General features: G+C 38.3%; 1 protein-coding gene across 4 annotated transcripts in view; it reads left to right on the top strand.

Annotated features, from left to right (window-relative positions):
* The window catches only part of CDIN1 (CDAN1 interacting nuclease 1), a 188,012-nt gene extending 168,154 nt beyond the window's left edge, over positions 1-19,858 (top strand). For all 4 annotated transcript variants that reach the window (XM_073348878.1, XM_073348877.1, XM_073348876.1 and 1 more), the window contains exon 11: positions 18,989-19,858. In XM_073348878.1, coding sequence (XP_073204979.1) covers positions 18,989-19,124 — 136 coding nt within the window. In that variant the 3' untranslated portion in view covers positions 19,125-19,858. The remainder of the gene's footprint in view (positions 1-18,988) is intronic.
* The last annotated feature ends 2,780 nt before the right edge of the window (positions 19,859-22,638 follow it).

The following is a 22,638-nucleotide window of genomic DNA, read 5'->3' as shown; positions in this document are numbered from 1 at the left end:
TTTTGTTTTATCTTTAGTTTAACCTCTCTTCGTAAGAAATGATGGCTGATTACCATTCAGACCTTATTACTGAGGGAAATGGCAGGTCTTGCATCATGCTTTTATCTATGAGTAGATTTGCCTTGGACTTTGCCCACATTGCATGCAGCTGTCTTAGTGGGTCTTGGATGGAAAAAGGATCTCTTAACTGGACACTAGCCTGTTATGGGCCTTGAACATTAAGACCAGGACCTTGAAGAGGATCCAGAGTTGAACAGGGAGCCAACGGAATAGTGTACCACCAGAGTGGCTTGCTGTCAACAATATTTCTTGCTTAAAAGGCAGGATGAAAATCTTACTATGTGATTCTTAATTAATCAGTTTCTGAGTTTGGTGATTATTCATGATCCAGTTCTAACTGTGTTTTAATGGAAAGTAGACAGCTTTACCCAATATCTTGCCATGATTGGGGTTTAAGCAAAAGTGATCCCGGTGAGATTCAACCAAAACAAAACTTTAGGTTATGCTGCTAGATTGGGGAAAGCAACGAGAGGAATTGGCAAAGCTGAAAAATACTTCCTTAACTGGAAGTTTTCTCACCTTTTGATATTGAAGTTTGTAGTCTGGGGATCCTCAGCCACATCTGGATTTCCACATAGGGGTCAAGTGCTTTTTATCATTTATGCTTGATCATGGGGCTATGATCTGAAAGTGACAAAAAGTCCTGGATCAAGATTTGATTACTTTAATGCTTTGTATGTGCAGCTACTCCTTAAAAGCATTTGTCGATTTCAGCTGAAGTAAATATCACAACCTCTTTGAAGGGGTTTTCTCACATTACACTAGTGTCCAGTAATCCGCACTATCTTCCAGTTCATTTCCTAGTGCAATTTAAAGTGTTGCTTCGAATTTATGAAGCTTTAAATCAGGTGGAACACTTGGTACCTCAGATTGCCTTTCTCCCCTTTGACCATCTCTCAGATACAAAGCCAGGTGATATCTGAAGCAATCAAGCTAAATCTCCTTTAATTTCAGGGGCAGGGAGTTCTCAGTGATAGGTCTTCGGAATTTGCTTCACTCATCAGCTCAAAAGATCATGAGTCTGTTGACTTTCTGGTCATACTGCAATGCCCATTTCTCTCCCAGAATTTTTCCAAAGTTAGAGGGACGGATTGTGTGGCGGTAGGAGTTTGGAAGGAGAGGGCAAATTGGAGACAGTGTAGATATTAGGTTTTTTTAACTTGGCCCTAGATATTGTAGAAGGTCTTTGATAAAAAATGGGAGTGAGTATAGCTATTTATAAATCTGAATAAATAATAAACTCTGTTCATAAACTCAGTCCTGTATGATTTTGGTTCAAGCTGTTCAGTAGAGTTGGAAATTCCTTTTAATAATCTTACCTCCTTTGTTCTCATCTTCCAGAATCTTGAGTACTTTTCTGGTGTTTCATTTTCTAAATATACGTCATCATGTACAAATATTTGTCATTGTGTATAACTGAAGACAAATGTTTGTACATGGATTTGATTTTGTTTATCATGGTGTTCGTGACTCTTATGGTTTGAAAAAATATGATGTATTGTGAATTTAATTTACTGCATTTAGAAATAGCCAAGAAATCAAAACAAATGTGATTTATTATTATTATTATTATGATTATTTATTATTAAGTTTGCACTTAAATCAGAGTAGAACTTTAATGGTACCTTTTATGTGTTACAGTTTAATTCTGAATGGTGTACAAACATCAGGATAATGATTAACAACAACAAAAACTCATATCACTTCAAAGCTGCACCTTGCTCCAGTCCTAGATAAAATAATGTATATTAATTCCTGAGTTTTAAATACTACAAATAACAAATGTTCTATCAGTAGTCATGGCTGCCAGAACTAATTGATATAAACAAATCACAGGCAGTGTTTCCCTACTGTCGTCATATTTGATGACAAGATAGGCATTTATTTGGTTTTGTTTATTATGTATTTACAAAGTAACATTCAACTCAAATATAGACGCTGTTTTTAAGTGAAGTACAGTTTTTCCTCTAACCAGTACTTTACACAACCTTGCAATTCCTACAGTATAGGAACAAGATAGTGTCTATATACTCATTTATCCACAAGCACCCTTGGACAAAGGTTTCAAATATCTCAGCTTTTGTCCATCTATTTTAATGTAGTCATGACAGAGACTCCTGTGCGCTTTAAATAGATCTGTAACCAACCAGCTCCCTTTAGAAGAGTGATGACATGCTAATACCCATATTACCTCACAAGATATCAGAAATGTCTGTCATTTCACTTCATTTGAGCCATAAAGCATCCCAAAATCCATCAAGACACTTTGGTATAAGTATTTTAAAAAATTCACTGCATTCAGTAGCACAAAGGTCTTTAAAGTCAGATTTCCATACATTTGCACAGAATGAAATACTAGCAGCATTAATCAAATAAGAACAAATAAGTACATTAAAAGGGAAACATCACTTAAGCAAATAGAAACTGCTCCATCTGGTTTATAATATCTCGTGTGTATTCCTACTTGAAATTGATTTTTTTTAATTAAAGAATGGTTCAAAGGTGCCTACATGCAACAAAAATTATAAAGAAATTTTTAATTACTACTTTTGCTGCTTCCACTAGAATTGTGGCTCTCTTAATCTCTTGAATTTACCATTTTTCTGTTGTTGCCATAGTGAAATGAAGTAGTTCAGGCAATGCTGTATTCTTTCTTCCATTTGAACTTAACTAAACTAATCTCTAATCTATTAGAAATACTTTAAAAATATCGTTTAGAAATGTTTATGTGGATTTTAGAACTTTGGAGGCTGTGAGATTGACAGGCCTTTAAAATGAAAGACCTATTTATCCACAGAACAAGTGCAACGTGTAGTAGCAATATATGCTTCTCCTGACCAGCCCATCCTTATGCTTTTGACCTGGAAGAGCCATATCTAAGGAGGAGGAGGTTTTTCATTCCCAATGCCCATTTGTTCAGTCTTTCTGCTAGTGTTTTTTATGACTTTTGGAGAATTGCTAATATAGTTTCTATTTTTAAGAAGGGGAAAATAAATGATTCAGTAAACTACAGGCCTGTTAGTTTGACCTCAATTGTATGCAAAGTCTTGGTGAATTGGTTAAAGGAACAACTACAATGGGTGATACTGAAAGGTGAACTGTCAAGCTGGAGGGAGGTTACTAGTGGAGTTCCTCGGGGTTCAGTCTTGGGACTAATCTTATTTAACATTTTTATTACTGACCTTGGAACAAAAAGTGAGAGTGTGCTAATAAAATTGTGGATGACAGAAAGTTGGGAGTTATAGCCAATACAGAGGAGGACCGGAATATCATATAAAGAAGATCAGGATAAGCTTTGGATTTATCAGTTGGAAGTGACAGAGGAGTAGGAGAAAGACATGGGTGTATTGGTTGATCACAGGATGATTATGAGTCGTCAATGTGATGCAGCCCTGAAAAAAGCTATTGCAGTCCCAGGATGCATCAGGTGAGGTATTTCCAGTAGAGACAGGGAAGTGTTAGTACCATTACACAAGGTGAGACAGCTGGTGGAATATTGTGTGCAATACTGGTCTCCCGTGTTTAAGAAAGATTAATTCAAACTGCAACAGGTGCAGAGAAGGGCTACTAGGATGATCCAGGGAATGGAAAACCTACAATCTGAGAGGAGATTCAAAGAGCTTGGCTTCCTTAGCCTAACCAAAAGAAGGCTGAGGGGAGATATGATTGCTTTCTGTAAATACATTAGAGGGATAAATATCAGGGAGGGAGAGGAGTTATTTAAGTTAAGCGTCCATGTGGACACAAGAACAAATAGCTATAAACTGGCCATCAGCAAGTGTAGGCTCAAAATTAGGCAACGGTTTCTAACCAGAGGAGTGAAGTTCTGGAACAGCCTTCTAAGGGGAGCAGTGTGGGTAAAAAGCTTAATTGACTTCAAGACTGAGCTTGATAAATTTATGGAGGGGATGGTATGATGGGACTGCCTATGATGGCATGTGGCCAATTGGCAACTGCCAGTAGCAAAAATCCCCAACTGCTGGAGACAGGACACTAGATGGAGAGGGTTCTGAGATACTACAGAGAATTCTTTCCCAGGTATCTGCCTGGCAGGTCTTGCCCACATGCTCAGGGTCCAACTGACCTCCATATTTGGGATCGGGAAGGAATTTTCCACCAGGTCAGATTCACAGAGACCCTTGGGGGCGTTTCGCCTTCCTCTGCAGCATGGCTCATTTGCAGGTTAAACTAGTGTAAATGATGACTTCTCTGTATCTTGAAGTCTTTAAACCATGATTTGAGGACTTCAGTAACTCAGCCAGAGGTTACGGGTCTATTTCAGGATGAAGATGAGGTTCTGTGCCCTGAAATGTGCAGGAGATCAGACTAGATTATCACAATAGTCCCTTCTGACCTTGAAGTCTATGAATCTATGAGACTTGGACTAAGAGTACGAAATCATTTCATGTAATCACTGGTCAGGCAACTGAGAAACCACATGATGGTAATAACTTTCAGTCACTACTGACCTGTATGGAATTCCTGCCAGTGATTTTGTGATGAAAAGTTCTGTATCTCATTATCTATCTCCTGATTCATCTTGTTCTCCATGATTGCTATTCTAATCTTAATTATGTACTGGATTATAATAATAAATAATATTTAACAATTCTATAGCACTCTGTTGTGCAGAAGCCTGTGTTCTAAGCTATCCAGCGTAACAAAAAGTCCAACTGAGATCATTGTATAAAATTATTTATAAAAGTAAGGAAAAGTTAAAGTAGTACTGATACAAACTGGATTAAATGTTAAAGAAAACTGTGATAAGGGGTCTTCAAGACTGCTGGTAAAGTCAGAGGTTGATATGAAAATGAGCTGAAAGAGCCTCAAAATGTGAAGAAATGTTTATAGTTCAAATCACCAAACTGTGTTTTGAATGGGCTAATTTTAATGGCTTGAGGTTGTCACCCCTAACTGGACATTGCTCATCTAGAGAATTCACTGAAGGGAATAGTAAGATAGCAGGACAGAGAACTAGAAAGAAGTGAACTTTATCATTACCCACACACCCACCCATCACTAAGGAACCCTGGGGTCTACCATAACACCACTGGGCCTTCATCATTCTGATCCTGAAAGATGACCTGACCAGACCCAGCAGTGAGAGAGAACCAGATGACATAACTATCTCTGTTGTCTTTGGCTAAATCCTGACCACCTCAGATGTGAACCTGAGATTCCTATTGTTACCCACGACACTGAGATAATTTTTTCTTCACCGCCTTATTTCTCCTCTATCCTATTTTTCTCTTTTTGCCTTCTGCCTCATAAGAGTCTCACTTAGGTGGCCAAGAGAACAACCTTTTGCAACAGAACGGTAAGCCTGTGACTAGAGAGGCTAGCTAGAAGCAATGCCTTAAATATCCTTTGCCCTCTACACTGTCTTCCCATATTCAAAGCACAGTGAAGGTCTCTGTCCTTACTTTCATGACACTCAATAGTATGGGCCCAGGATACCTAAAATATTACCTGAAGCTCCAAAATAAGGACCATGGTCAAAATTTCCACTACTTAGGCACAATGGAGATGTCCACAACCAGGGCAAAGCTTGTTTGTGCAGGAGACAGAGAAGTCTGTATCTCACCACTTTCCCTCCCCACAAAGACTGGAACTAACTCCCACAGAATCTAAGAACTACATCAAACATCACCACTTTCCCACCTGTTAGGTTGCAAGCGAGAGTAAACATCAAAAACAGAAGTTGAATTTTTTATATATTTCCTATTCTTTTTTCTCCCTTTTTTGTGTATTTTTTTTTATAAAGGGGAAAAGGGTTGGAGTGGATCAGCAGCGCAAGGCCATGTAAATTAACTTTTTCTCCTTTCTTCAAAAAGAACAATTAATGCCATCTTAAAAGACTGTCAAGCAGGGGTTTTCCCCTATAAATGACTCTTTGCAGCTAAATGGAAAGGGAATAAGGGAAATTGTTAAAATGAAAGCTTTACTTAACACTTTAAATTTTGTTGCTTTAATTGCTTTTCTTCTTTTTTCTGTGTGCTTAATAGAACATTTAAAAGATTTTTAGTGGTGGTTGTTACCATGGGAGTTAGCCAGCAAAACCCTGAGCCACAAATAACTTCAATGTTGTAACGGTAAACAAGGGTTTTATTAACATCTTAACCATTATTGGGCCTGAGACACATCCTTCTAAACTTTGAAATAATGCATAGTTTCTCAAAATTTGAGTAATCTGTAAATAATAATTTGTACTTCGCTACCAGGATTGTATTTTAATACATACAAGGGCCTCTCAATCACAGAAACAATAACCTTCACAATATCCCTGTGAATTAGGTGATAACTCATTTTACAATGGGTAAACTGAGGCCTGAATAGATTAAGTGATTTATATAAGATCACGCAGCAATTAAATGATCCAGCTACCCCTCTGCTATTATATCTAGACACACTCTGCTCTTCTAATTACTCCAGAAAAGGTTTTCTGGGTCATGTGATTTTATCATGTTGCAAACTGTAGTAGTCAATTGTAGTCTCAGACCTGGAATATGACATGTCACTGCCAATCTTGACAAATCTGCTATTCCGTTTAGATCCTCCTCACAAGTAGTGGTGGTTTTTTCCCAAGCTAACCACATAAACCAATATCTCATGAATATCTCTAGTTTGAAAAATGTATTTTAACATTGTGCTAACAAACTAGTCCAGTATGGTGCAAGCCAAAAAAAGGAGTAATAAAATAATTTGTGATTTTTTTTTTGGACTGATAACTTTACTCCACTGAAAAGGGTGATTAATCTGCAAATAAGCCTAAATAGCATTATAAATTTGTCAGAAGAGGAGCTATGTTGTAAGTCCACATAAAATGTTTTCATTTATGTTTTGAGGCCCAGGAGAGTTTTCAGTGATAAGAAGTATCAGCAACAATAACTCTCATGTGACTCAATTGTGTGCATCTTTTCAGAATAAAAGGTAAAAATTTATACAATTTTCGATCTTAAGTGCAAGGGGGAAAAACAAGACTGACAGGTTAGGATTGTACTGTGTAGGGCAGTGTTTCTCAACGTGGGGGTCGTGAGACGGGTTAGGGTGATCACAAGTAAAGGGCCGGCATTAGGGGGTGACAAGCAGGGCAGTTGCCCAGGGTCCTACCCCACAAGGGGCCTTTGAAACTAAGTTACATGCTTCAACCCTGGGTGGTGCGGGCTGAAGCATGTAACTTAGCTTGGCATGGGGCCCCAGGCAGTTGTCCTGCTTGCCACGCCCTAACGCTGGCCCTGAGTATTAATAATTTACTTAATAATATTTGAGGTAGGGGGTCACAATTTTTTCAAGCCTTAGTAAGGGGATTACATTTTTTTTTTAAGTCCAAAGGGGGTCACCAGCACAAAAAGGTTGAGAAACACTGGTGGAGAGTATTACGTATCAAACAGGAGACAGACTGGAGAGTCCCAGGCACTGGAGGTGACACATTCAGAATGAAATGGGAGAATGCCAGACACAGCAGAAATCTGCCAACAGATTCCAAAGGAAGCAAAGATATCCAACGTGGAAGGAGGCATTTGCTTCCCTTCTGGATGGATGTGTGGTGCCACAGTAATGGGCAGCACAGTTGGAGAACAGATAAGGCAAATAGGTGAAGATGATAAAGATTGGTTTTCCCTTCTTGCATGAGTTTGTTACCTGTATGGCTCATGCTTATGCATAATTCTGTGTTTAAGTGTAAAATAGTTCTGCCTGTCAATTATACGCCATAGTATGTTTGGCAGTTAAACTGCTAAGGAACATAGTGTGAAGTTGCTCAGCATGATTTGCTATCCAGTCTTGGACTAATTCTATGATTTGGGAAGTTGGAAGCACAAACGAGCTGTGTTCCATTTGTTAGTTTATCTGTTCTATTGTTTGTTTTATTGTATATTCGTGTGTAAGGATTCTAAATGTTTATCTATCTATATCTATCTATATATATTTAATATGGAATATCCTCTTCAGTGCTGATTCTGGGAACTGCATTCAGCAAGTTGGGTATTTACTCATGTAATGCATTCATCTATTGAAATGTTTTGCTATCATAATTTGCTGATCAATTTTTCAGATTAGCAGCATAATTTTGCAAGTTTTTTTTTATAAACCATGGGGTAAGCAGTTCAAAATATCCTGTTAAATATAATTTTGGCACATGTTAGTACTCTGGCAAGGACAGAAGCCTGATCAACAGCTGCATAAAAAGAAAGCACTCACAGATTATTCAGATATCATCTTGCACTGGTTTTAGGACAGCCTATTAGTTCAAGCCTTAAAAATAAACAACTATTAATCACCTAATGGCAATGTGAGTTGGCCAGCACTTTTGGCTGCCTGGATCTAAGTCTAACCATATTCAATACCTTGTCTCATATTTTCTGTCACCCAGGATAAGAGGCAGTTTACAGGTAGGCATTCCTTTAAAAGAAGAGTGTTACAAGCATAACCAAATGTTTAAAATAACTTCTCTCAATGCAGATATATAGCTTAAAACTTGTAGAAATCAAACAATAGTGAGCTCGATCAGCAGTCTTTGCATTGCAACTAACAGACATTAAGGTTTCTCACTGAACCTACAGAATAAGCAAGAGCCTCAAAAAGCATTGTTTTATTGTATGGGTTTTAATCAGAAAGTAGAAATTTGGCAGGATCTTATTCTTCCCCAAATACGTTTACTTTGGCTTCTTCAAAAATAAATATGACAATTGTTTAACTCAATGAGTAACCGTTAGTCACCTTCTCAAAGGACAATAACTAAATAACTCTTGCAGAGTCTAACTTGGAGTGGTAAGATGGATGGCAAGCATGTGACAGTTCACCTGACTGGAAATTAACTGATGGGTGGCAGGAAGGAAAAGTGCTGCTCCTTTGGATGGGTTTGTTTTATAAGTCCCATGTTACTGTGTTTTCAAATGTACAGTGAGGAAATGCAGAACCCTGGAAGACATCTTTCAGTGCGAAGTCCCTTTTAGACTGCAATCTAAATACATAAATGTGACAGAATAATATAAAGCGTGCACTCACACACACACACATACTCTACTGAAAGCGCTCAGAATTTTTTGGAAGTCATTTTAGAAAGTTTTCTGATAGTTCTATTGTCATCTGTGCAACTAGTTATATCTCTTTTACTGTTTTTAGTTTGTTTAGGTTTTTTTAACTTCTCCCACTTCTCCTGTAGTAGGGATGCCCAAACTGTCTTATTAAGGAACGGTGTCCTGAGCTGACAAGGATACACAGAACATCACATTTCTCTTTTAGGGAGTTTTCACTTAAACCTGAATCCAGTAGTCTAGGTGGATAAAGTCCTTGGACTGTGCTTGCCTCTTCTTTGGGGCGCCCTTTTTAGCTCTAAGCCTTAACCTCCTAACTGGTCATTAGAACTGACTAATTGCCAGGAGAGCAGAAATAATTAGTATCCTCCAAAATGAGTATGATTGGTGAGGCATAATCCACCAAAGGCCAGTGGAATGGCCAGAATCAAGCACACTTAGACACAAGCACAATGAGGATCGCTACCTCTACTGGCCCACTTGCTCCCAAATGTTTTCTTTTGAACTTCACTTAATTACCCAGAAATATGTCTGTACTATCTTACATTCTCATCACCTAAACCCCAGTACTGCAAGAAGCTTAGTAGAGGCACAGAGGGGCATTCACACAGATCTCCTTACAGGATCAAGGCCCAAGTGTCTTAGGCCTCAAGTACTGTACATAACGTTGAAGTCATTGGGACTTCAGCACAAACTTTACTGACTCAAGCCCTTAATGAGCAAAATCACACACAGTGATCAGTGTCTCAAAGATTTTGCAAGAAGAAAATCGTCTTTTTGAGTAAAATTTAGGTTTTGACATGAACCCATGTAAGCCAGAGAAATTAAAAGTTCAGTCAAGACCATTTTTCTTAACACTCACTGTCCTTGAGCCAACGTGCCTTTTCTTTCTCACTCACTGTGTCAGCCTTCACTTAGCAAGCCTTGATCCTTGAAAATCTGTGTAACCTTAATATTATTTAATCATAGCTTTTGAAAGTTAATTTCCATGAGAACTATTTAAAAAAAATCTGTCACTGAAGATTATAAAAATCCTTTTATTTGCCTGAGAGAACAGTTCTCAGCTTTGAACGAATTCCATAGGTGAATAATGTATTTTGACAGTTTGTTTATTAAAAATGCATTATGCAGCCAAAAGTTAAATTGTGTTTATAATATTTTTAATGACGGTGACTTACACAATATCAGTCCATTCTATCAATACATATTTATGATTTGTACTGTGTAAATTTTAAAATGTCTTTTTAACATATTTCCTGGTATGCACATAAATATCGCATGGCTTATTTTTATTTCTCAGAATGCCTAAAGTATTTAAATCATATTGTAAGTTTGATTAAATGTGGCCAACAAAAATGCTAAATTTTGACTGATGCCTTAAGAGCCTTATCACACAGCTAAAAGGCTGCTAGTGTAAACAAAAGCTCATTAAAATGTAATAGTATTCAACAGAGGCGTGACTACAGGGACACTGGGGGCTGCTATTAGTCTCCATCCACCTTCCTTCCCTGGATAGCCCCGACATTCCACATTCCCATAGTATATTGCATCAGTGTCCAATAGTCTTTGGAGATTTCTGCACCCTTATCAATCCAAAGGAATTTTCATTTCTGAGTTATAACCTCCTTGAAAATGGGGACACTAATAAAATTTCTAGTAGACATTAAAAGAAAATCCTGGTCCTGTTGTAGTCAATGGGTGTTTTTCCATTGACTTCATTATAGGTCAAATTTCACCCGACTGCATAAAATAGATTTGGTAATTTTACTTGAAGCAGGACAAACCTTGAGACATAATGCATTGTTAAATTGCCCACTGAAGTCAATGGCAAAGCTTCCATTGACTTCCAACATTGCTTGATCACTCCCAAATGACTGCCTGTTTCCTAAATGATCTTTCTTCATCAGCTTGCCTTTGCTTTAATGCACCTATTAAGTTAGTGTGTTCTGTGCCTTGAGCTGTGTTTGCAAACCAAACATATTTTGTTTATTGTAAAGTATTTTTATAAGGTGAGAATATTTATTATGTAATTTAAGATAGCCAGGACCTGGAATAGGTGTAGCCTTGTGAGGGTTGGACTAGTGATAGATTTATAACATGAACACATATCATCCTCCGGTTATTTGACTTTGCCTAACATGAGAACAACTCCAATAGCTGCCTTTTTTTTTTTAAACCAGACTTCAGTAGAGCCAAAAAATATAAATCTATATGACACTTCGAAGGTAACTTCTATTTGAATTATGGGCTGCCTTGTGATTGGTTCAGCAAATGGACTAGAAGATTACAAAAAGTTTAAGAAAAATATAGTCACTTTCAACCATGTCCAAAATTTGAAAGTTCCCCTTTTTATGTAAAGGTACCGTAACTTAATTTTAAAAAATATTCATGTTTGTTTATATTCAAAAGTAAATCAGTCCTTGTGCAATGGAAATTAAATCCCTGCCAAGACATGCAAGGCCATATCTCAGCAGGTGTAAATAGGGCTACCTGTAGGAAAGTCAAGTGGAGCTATGCCAGTTTATACCAACTGAGAATCTGGCCTGCAGTTGTTGGTCTATCAGAATACTCTCGGCCCACACCAAAATTCCTTCCAATAATAAGAATACAAGAGATGTAAGTTTTAGGCATCACTGCACAGGAGATAGATAGATAGATAGATATTAATCCAATGCTTTTAAAGAACTATGTTAAAATTGTCTTAAAAACCTTTTATTTATTATAATTTACTTTTATAGTAAATAAGTTATGAAGTCCAATTGGCCTTGCTGTCATTCTAATTGTCCACAGTCAGACACATGCATAAATGCACATGTACATTAGCTATAAACATACATACACTCACATTTCACTAGGAGAGCTTCTCAGAATGAGAAATTATTTACATTACTATCTGGGGATACATGTAGTATACAGCCCACCTACGACAAATAAACTAAGACTAAATAAATAAATAAAGTGAAAGTTATTAAAAACAATTACAAGCTGTTTTACATTTCTGCTCAGTATTGAGCTGTGTGTTGAAAATGCATTTTTCATAAAACCACATGCAAGGCTTTTTGATGGTGAAAGACACAACTACCAATGCTCACATGTCTGGGCATATCCTTAGAAGCTAGCATGGACCCCACACAGACATTCCAGAATAAAAGGCAATTACTAGAGAACAGTTTGTCTTTAAGTGAATGTGTGATATTCCACTCAACCACTTTGATAAATAAATAAGTCTTTTTCCTTTCTAGGACAAAAGTGGTTCTGCAGAAGGGCAAGTTAAAGCCTGATTCACATTTTGCTGATTTTTATGTGATTTCTTGAGTTAAAATGAGGATTTGTGCATGTAAAATTTCAATAAAAGATCATAAACGATTTTTAGGAAATAGAAGAAACCATCTGGCTTACTATGCTTTCTGCTCCCCCCACTACTCCCAGAATTCCACCTTTCTAGTTTTTCACCATACCCCTGTGAAATCCCTCCTTCTTAGGAGCAAAGCTCAAAGTCTCAGGGCTTGTTGACATGCAAAGAAAGCTGCATTGGTTTAACTAAAGGTTTATTTTATAATCAGTTTAGTTAAAACAGTGCAAAAGGCTGTGTGGACACTCTCAAATCAATATAAATCTGGCTTATTTATCTTACATTAATTAGAAATCAGTTTAAGCTAAACCACTTAAGTCACTCTCAAACTGAAATAAGCCCTGGTCTACACTAGGACCTTAGGTCGAATTTAGTAGCTTTAAATCGATGTAAACCTGCACCTGTCCACACGATGAAGCCCTTTATTTCGACTTAAAGGGCTCTTAAAATCGATTTCCTTACTCCACCCCTGACAAGTGGATTAGCGCTTAAATCGGCCTTGCCGGGTCGAATTTGGGGTACTGTGGACACAATTCAACGGTATTGGGCTCCAGGAACTATCCCAGAGTGCTCCATTGTGACTGCTCTGGACAGCACTCTCAACTCAGATGCACGATTGTTTGCTGTTGCTCTGACGCAGCGAGGGGCGACTGACGACACGGCTTACAGGGAGCTAAAATCAACAAAGGGGGTGGCTTTACATCAAGGAGTATTTCAGGCAGGACTTCACGGAGGGTTCCAATAAGAAATGGTGCACCTAAGTTATTGTTCTTATTGGAACAAGGAGGTTAGTCTGGCCTCTGATTGATACATGGCTAGATTTACCTCGCTGCACCTTCTCTATGAGTGACTGCAGTGTGACCTAGAGGAATGAGTCCCCTAGACGGGGGGTAAAAGGGGGGGTTTGCAAATGAGTACAAAACAAATCTGGTCTATTTCTTGTTTTCATCCACTCCATCTATCTTTTACATCTTTGGCTGGCAGCAGACGGTGCAGAAGGACTGCATGCCATCCACATTTCATGGCTGCTCGGCAGAAGATGATGCAATAGGACTGCTAGCAATCCATATCACCTGCCTACTCACCATAAGATGGTTCAATAGGACTGACTGCAGGACTAAAGAGAATGACTTGATCAAGTCACTCCAAATTTAGTCCCTGCGCCTATGTCTGCCCAAGCGCTCCTGGCCGACCTCACACAGGCGACCAGGAGCACCTCGGACATGACGATGACGGCTACCAGTCCTATTGCACCGTCTGCTGCCACAAGGCAATGGGTTGCTGCTGCTGTGTAACAATGCAGTACCGCGTCTGCCAGCACCCAGGAGACATACGGTGACAGTGAGCTGAGCGGGCTCCATGCTTGCCGTGGTATGGCGTCTGCACAGGTAACTCAGGAAAAAAGGCGCGAAACAATTGTCTGCCCTTGCTTTCATGGAGGGAGGGAGGGAACGGGGGCCTGACGATATGTACCCAGAATCACCCGCGACAAAGTTTTAGCCCCATCAGGCATTGGGATCTCAACCCAGAATTCCAATGGGCAGCGGAGACTGCGGGAACTGTGGGATAGCTACCCACAGTGCAACGCTCTGGAAGTCGACTCTGGCCTCGGTACTGTGGAACCACTCCACCGAGTTAATGCACTTAGAGCATTTTCTGTGGGGCCACACACACTCGAATATATAAAACCGATTTCTAAAAAACCGACTTCTATAAATTCGACCTAATTTTGTAGTATAGACATGCCCTAAGAGTGTATACAGAGGGTTTTACACTAGGCTAACTATCTGTTTAAAAACTGATTTAAGATAAACTAATTCATCTGTAAATCTCCCCACTGTATTTTCCACCGAAAGCATCCGATGAAGTGAGCTGTAGCTCACGAAAGCTTATGCTCAAATAAATTGGTTAGTCTCTAAGGTGCCACAAGTACTCCTTTTCTTTTTGCGAATACAGACTAACACGACTGCTACTCTGAAACCTAATTCATCTGTGTGTTCAAAAGGCCTCAATGAGGCCCACTCTCTGATAGCATATTTAATATGTTTATTACCTTCATATGAAATAGTCTTGCCACTGAGTTTTCTTCTATGTGGAACTATTCAAAATGTTTATAACAAAAACCCAAACTAGCTAATACTCAGCTGTTTTTTCTGTTTCCTTTCAAGTTTGAAAAGTCAGCCAATATTTGTTTTAAAAAAAAAATTGAGCTTCATAAAAACAGGCAAAACTAGTTTTGCATGTTGAGTTTTGGGGTTAGCTTGCACTTGGGATTTACAGGGTGTGAACTACTGTGAAACAAAACTGAAGAGAAGATTCACAGGAGTACCTGTTAACCAAAACTGGAGGTTTACACAGTTCTACTGGGCAAAAGCAAAGTCTGTAGGATTCTGCGCCTAGCTCCTTAAGAGCTGATTTCTTCTTTGTTGCCCTGAGCTGCACCTTCTCAAAAAATTAATATCCTTCCTGTGGTATAGTGACCTGTATTGCATACAGTATTCCTGATGGAGTCCTATACAGTGACTGTAAAACCATCTTTTGCTTTGTATTCTGAAGATTTTTCTCAGAATTGCCAGGTTGGTCCCACTTCCTGTGGCATGCAGAGCAAGCTCTCTGTCATTTGAACTAGTTCTGTGTAAACCGAAGTTCTCAGCATTGGCCCTGCAAGGAAGGTTAGTCTCCAATGTATTAAATGTTGTTATTAATCTATAAATAAGTTTTTAGCCTGACTCTCTAATTTGCAGTGTTGCGTTTCAGTCTCCACAGTGTCACATGTACAACTTCGGAAGGAGTCAAATTAAAAAGGGTGGTTCTTGCTCCTTGCTTGCACTTCCATGCCCCATCCTCTACATAAAAGAGGTTAAACGTCTTTTCAAATTAAGGCAACTGTAATTAACCACTGGCATTGTTTGAGATTTGCCAGCTCTGTGTGTTAATGAAAGAGAAATTAGCTCTTAGCAGCAGGGGCTCCTCATAGTCAGTGGCAAATGCTTACTGTGCCAACAAGTTAATTTTGGTTTTAAGTGCTCCACTTAAGTCATTTTTTAATACAGTATGGCTTGTATCTGATCATACATATGCTATCTCTGATACACAGTCATAATATACAGGATTATACCAATATTATGAAAAGATATAGCCTGGGCAGAACTAGTTAGCGAATAAAGGTCTAATATAGGATTGAGGGAATAATTTCACTGATTAACTAAAGCCAGGAACCTGCAATTGACTCACTGGACACCCTTAAAAATAAAGTTTTTCATCAGAATTCGCATTTCTGAACCTGTTGCTAGTTGCAGCCAATATAATGAAAAGTGTCATTTGTGGCACTAACAACGAGGAGTCCTTGTGGCACCTTAGAGACTAACAAATGTATTTGGGCACAAGCTTTTGTGGACTTGTTGCAGGGTTTGGAACCAGATGGGTTTGGAACCAAATCCTGCAACAAACCCCAGTGCGAATTCTGTCTGCATATCTATTCAAGGGACACCATCATAGGACCTAACCACATCAGCCACACCATCAGGGGCTCATTCACCTGCACATCTACCAATGTGATATATGCCATCATGTACCAGCAATGCCTCTCTGCCATGTATATTGGCCAAAGTGGAGAGTGTCTATGCAAAAGAATAAATGGACACAAATCTGACATCAACATTCAAAAAACAGTAGGAGAACACTTCAGTCTCCCTGGACACTCAATAACAGACTTAAAAGTGGCAATTCTTCAACAAAAAAACTTCAGAAACAGACTTCAACAAGAAACTGCAGAACTGGAATTAATTTGAAAACTGGACACCATCAAATTAGGCCTGAATAAAGACTGGGAGTGGATGGGTCACTACAAAAACTAATTTTCCCCTGCTGATACTCGCACCTTCTTGTCAACTGTTTGAAATGGGCCACCTTGATTACATTGGCCTCATTAGCACTACAAAAGTTATTTCCACCCCTTCTTGTCAATTGTTGAGAATAGCCCACTTCCACCCTAACTGAATTGGCTCGTTAGCACTGATCCCCCCCACTTGGTAAGGCAACTCCCATCTTTTCATATGCTGTGTATTTATACCTCCTTACTGTATTTTCTACTCCATGCATCTGATGAAGTGGGTTTTAGCCCACAAAAGCTTATGCCCAAATAAATTTGTTAGTCTCTAAGGTGCCACAAGGACTCCTCGTTGTTTTTGCTGATACAGACTAACACGACTACCCCTCTGAAATTTGTGGCACTGACAGTTCAGTAGAAGCTGCTTTACAATCCCTTTTGAGTGGGCTTGGAAGTATCTATTTTAATGAATAATTGTAATTTCAAATACAAATTACAGTTTATATGCAGTGACAAGTGCCTTTTACCACATGAGTTTTCAGATAGTTGTGCAGATTGAAACAAGTCAAGTTTCCTTAAGCACTAGGGAAGAGCAGCTGCTCATTAGCACTGGGTTTTTTTACCTGGCAAACGTTCTAGTAATGAACAAGTACCACGTGTATGTATGTTTCATAGCCTCTGACTTGCATAAAACAGTCCATTAAAAATGCACAATGCATTCTCTTTATGGGTGTATGTGTTTTTGGTCTGGTTTGTTTTTAAAATCTTTCAGGTAGAATACTTACTGCCTGCCCAGTTACATATTCCTTTGAAGTGATTGGTTTGAACACACTTCTCTGTAAAAATATTAGGGCCAGATTGTGGCAGTGAATCAATGCCTTACATTGGAGACAGCATGAAGCTTCACTACCCTAATGGGAGCACCAGGCAGCAGTATCTCTCAACACACTCACCAATTTGCTCCCCCCTGTGGCTGGGCCAGCTGTGTTTGTTGATACAGTGAGGAACAGCAGGCTGTTGCCCGGCATGCGCCTCACAGGGCACTAGCCAAAAGCAAGGCTTATGTTCCAGAGAGCACAGGGATGGCAAATGTTGCTGGCCATCTATAGAGTGCAACTGCTAGGAGAAGGGTGCTGTGTTCTTCCACTCCAGCCACAATCTGACCTATAATACATTTCTAAAGAAACTTCATTTTCTGTCTATTTTAGTATGGCTAAATCTGTAACAGTAATAACGTCTTGCATTTCCATCTGAAAAATCACAGAGCTTTCCAAACTAATATGCAAACTATGTACGAAGAATGCTTCCTCTGCAACTGAAATGCACCCACCTCTGGGGTGGAAGGTAGCAGCCGTAAAACGGTGCTTAACAACACTACACAACAGTTTTGGAAAGTAGCACACAATACCTAATTGAAAATGCAGGGGGAATCTACAGAGTTACTTCCTTTTATGTTTGTTCCATTACATGAGCACATCAAATAGTTTTCCTCAGTTCAGTGTTGGAAAGAAACCACCCTAATGAAGCCAGTCTGGCACTACCCAGTGTTTTGAGAGCTTCTATTGTCTGCTAAGTGGACTTTTCAGTTATTGTGCATCCCCCGACACACTTTTATTATAATTAAACATCAACAAAAATTGGATACCATATTGGTGTGAGTCCTGAGCACAGTTCTGTGTATAAACCATTAAATGATATTCTATTGAACGTTTTCTTGTACATACAGTATCTAATAGCTCATCCTCCACTGTCGTTTTTGGCAAGTTCACTATAGCATATAATAAATCACAGAAAGAAAAAGCTTTTTGGCCTAACATTGTACAGACTGCTGTAATGTAAAACTACAGAAAGTGGTTCTGTTTTTAGACATCCTTTTACTAACCCAACATTCATAATTTATGATTTCACTGTAAAATTCCTGCAACACTACACCAAAAGTAGTGCTGCCCTTTAATTAAGTGCTCTCAGTAGGAAAAACGTGAAACTGATGTGCAAAACATATCGCTGTACACAATGATTGATAGTGATTACTTCTTTATGAACCCAGCCTCAAGGTCTGAACTTCCTGATGGGTAAAATAGTCCATGGGGCTACTTCCTGAGAGTGCCTAGTGGGGATCAGTCAATGTTAGTAATATCTGAGGAATTCCTGAGGCACGTTTTAGAGACATTGCAGTAGAAACTTTCTATGGACTGTGCTTTGCCTTTAACAGTTACTTACTCATTGTAGAGATTATATTTTCAATCATTGTTGATCTTTACTGTACTGAAATTCACATCATCTGAGGTTTTATGTAAACCCATGTATTTTTAATGCTTAAATGTCCAGATCTGAAATAAATGGAGAGCAAGGGAAGAGAGGCTTCTGTATGTCTCACACAGTTATTAAATGTTATTACAAAGGCACTTAGGGGTCCGTTCTTATGGCTGGTTAGTTATATGTTCACGATGGTAAAAGTGTGAACTAAACAAATATTTCAGTTTGCTGTAAGACTCTAAATAGCATTTTTATTCATGGAATCAGATATTACTTAAATGTAAAACAATTCTACCCTGATTAAATGAAAATCTTGAAAATTAAATGTAGGTAAACTCCAATTTTAGAATAAAATCAACAATGCATGTGAATTACCCATTCCTGGCCTGGGACTGTGGACTCTTTTTTTCTTCTGTATATGTGATTTTATGTTATATTCTTCTCATTATGTAATAGATTTGGTCCTGGATTAGTCATCTATTGGTATGGATTTATTGAGGAGTTGGACTGCCATCGTGAACGTGGTATCCTGCTAAAAGACTGCTTTCCTACTGATATTGTAACTCTGCGACACAGCATGGCTCAACACTGATGTTGGAAGAGAAATTGGGAGGAAGAGGTGAATCCGGAAGCAATTTTACTTTCCTGCACTGTAAACTACTGGCAACATCTGCCCTGAACTTCAGCTGAACTCCTGCTGCCTGTGATCACACGACTACCTCTTTAGACAAACATATCAAGAGTTTCTGTTTTGCCTCAGCCCTCTGCTGTTGTGAGCAGCCAAAAACTACAGACACAACCCACTCATTATCAGCAGTTCTGTCTCTGTCAAACAGTTAGTTTATAGATAGTCATAATCTTTCTTCCTTCCGGATGGCTTCTCCTTACATACTAAACAAAAGAAAAAATGTGGAGGCTGAAAGGTGTGACTTTCAATTCTCCTCCCTGTGTTATGGAGTCATCTTAAAGAAAGTGCTTTCTGTTTTCTCTCACATAACTTCGTTAAATATTAAAGATCTGGCTCAAACACACACACAAGCCAGGAAATTTGGTTAAGGCTGAAACTCCCTACTTAACACTCACATTGTGTCACTTGGTGCAATTCATATGGTAAAAGAGGATCACATCATCTTTAATGCCTTGTTTGCACTCTGAATTTCCTGGCTTTTGTAGCATTAAGCCAGACAGCTACTATTATTCTAATATAATGATTGGTGCATGAATTTCCTCATTTGTAAATGTTTGCTTAAAAACAAAAGAATCTGACATTCAATTTTTTAAAAATATTTTTCCTTAAAAAGAGTCAGCATTTATCTTGTGTGTGTGTGTGTGTGTGTATATATATATATATATATATATATATATATATATATTTGGGAAAATGTGTGGTGCATACTAATGTGTACCTTAAAAAGTATTAAAAATAATTGGTAAAGCACATTGACCTCTTTCAGCATTTTTGGCATATCCTAGAAATCTCTACTGATGGATCTTTTCCTTGGTTGATTTTAAGCAAATAATTTGAGTAGATCTGCGTAGGCCTCATGATGTGCAGTTTTCTGGCACGTGAAATCCAAGAAGACCGTGTATAAAACTTTGTACCTGGTTGATGTATTCTGAGAGTATCAGCCTGGTGTGCAAGGAGAGAACCAAAAGGTAAACACTGCTTCCTACTGGATTTGTTGGATGGAGAATTCATCTAAATAAGCACACCATCTCCTGAGTGCTATTGTTTCCTATTCTCTTCTTCCTGATGGAACTGCCAAGGCTGGAAGTGTCTAGAGATGGCGGTGGGCTTCCACCATTATAGAAATTGTGAGGGCTCCTTTCTCGTCATCTTTTTACACTCATCACCACAGAAAAGAGGGGTCGTGTTCAGCCTAACTTCTGCTCTCACAGCTAAGAGATGGTCAGACAAGACATCTCTTTGGGCTGGTAGCCTTTTTAAGACCCTTTCCTTCCTAACAGTCAGCCAGGGAAAAAATTAATTTTTGAGGAAGCTGATAGAAACACCACAAATGCTGAACATCTCTTCTCTAACCAATCACAAGAGCCAAACAAAGCTATAGACTCCATTTTGGGAAGGGGATTTGATAAGAAGTCTCATAAAACTACCACTCCCAAAGGGAAATTCCTCTCAGAATAGGAAGTTGAGTTGCATACTCAGCTTCTCTTGAGTAACAGAAGCTCTCAGAATCTCAACAGAGAAGCTGTTTGGGGTCTGTAATATTTTGAAATTGTGCACAAATTTTCAATCCAAAGTAAGAGATGCAAAGAAAGTGTATGAAACCACTTTTTTAACTTTAAAACAACTACACAGCTTATTTTAAAACAAACTTTCAAATCTCACTTTTATACTGAACTTTGTGCCAAGTTTTAGCATGAATTTTGTTTATACGGCCAATTTAGAAATCCCTTCTTTTTTTTTTTTCCTCTAGGAAAAAATAGCTTTAATAGTATTGATACATCCTTTGCTGTACAGGCAAGAGTACACTAGCGTTGCCACAATACCATGAGTTACCTACATGGCAAAGATTATCTTACTGTTTCTGAATGTTACTTTAGAAATACCAATTTTCAATGAATCCTTTTTTTTTTTTTCCAAACACTTGTAACTCATTTATGTTTCAACTATTACACTTACTTTATTTTTACCTGATAGGCTTTATGAGTCTGCACATAAAGATAGGCAGAAGCAATCTGCAGAGTGTACCTCCCTAAGGCTACACAGAAGCAACATTTAGGGTGCAACTGCCCCTGGGACATACAACTCTGGTTTAGGTTAGTAGCATGTGTAAAATCAAGAATAGAAAAAAAGAAAGTAATAATCAACCATTGTTCCATTAGAAACTCAAAGCAATAACTGCCTACATGAAGCAGGTTTTAAGGACAAAACTGAATCTATTTTAGCTAATGTCTGTGCATTGTGTTGTATGAAATCATTTCAAACAGTCTTTACAAGATGCCCTGTACTACTTTTTCTTTTTGAATAAATTACATTTATCTACACAGATGTTGAAAATTCTGTTCAGCCCTCATTGAATCTTTAATTTGTTTAATATAAAAACAAATATAACAATGTTGAGGGTGCACAAATAAAAATAAGGTTATGCTTGTACAGTATTTGTTTGTTTTTCCCCTACCTGATGCTGCAGTGTAACAGCTTGAAAGGCAATAGTGGAGTCCTTAATCAGAGCTTTGACCATTCCTTTATATATTGACCCTCTTAAAATCTGTGTATTCAAATGCTGATGAAATAAGCCATAAAAACGTATGTGCTCTGCTAATTCCAATTGCATGTGCTGTCCTAGCAAGCCTTGCTATCACAAACCTTATTATACTGTGTGCCACCATTTTAAATGGTAAGTACAAAACATTAAAAAAATAAAACCGCATTGTTATTCCTACTTGTATGTTGTAAATGTTCTCTGTGTATTTTCTCAGTTTATCAGATGTAAATATCAATTCTAAGAATAAAAAGGAGAAACTACTGCTTTTTTTACAATGCTATCGTCATTAGAACCTGAGCACTGCAGCCAAATCCAATTCTATGGAGTATGCTGCAGTGGTGCTAATGAATTATGCCAAGCCAGAAAACAGAAGTGTGCATAAAACTGAATGATGGTCTCACTGGCATATATAGACTTATCAAGCATCTGCTCTTACAAACGCTGTAATACTGCCTGCTCCAAGCCTTAGAAATTGATACGATTGTGTGCAATGAGTTCAATATGGAAGTAAAACTTCCTGGTCCAGCAGGAATGGCACACAGGCATACAGGTCACGCTGAAAATGACAGAGTCTGGGTTAAACAGAACAAACTAATTATCTTTCCTGCATTCTCGGGATAAATAATAGTTCCTCTAAAGCCAGCTCAAAACCAAAAAGCTTGGTGTAAATAGTAAAAATCTGGGCTACATGGAAAGGTGAACCGACAGGTGCATATATTTTAAACCTGTTGATACCTTGTCACTATTTCACTTCAAGTATGTGCACAGTAAATTAATACTTTGTTTCTTGTTTTATTGTATTTACTTACTCTTGCTACTTCTTAATTCCCTTACCTTGCCCTCTCTGTACACCTCTTCGTGTAATTGATTTGCCAT

The sequence above is a fragment of the Lepidochelys kempii genome, chromosome 6 (assembly GCF_965140285.1).
Source record: "Lepidochelys kempii isolate rLepKem1 chromosome 6, rLepKem1.hap1, whole genome shotgun sequence".
Classification (NCBI taxonomy): Eukaryota; Metazoa; Chordata; order Testudines; family Cheloniidae; genus Lepidochelys; species Lepidochelys kempii.
The sequence above is the reverse complement of the archived record's forward strand: the minus strand, read 5'-3'. Positions and strand labels throughout refer to the sequence as shown.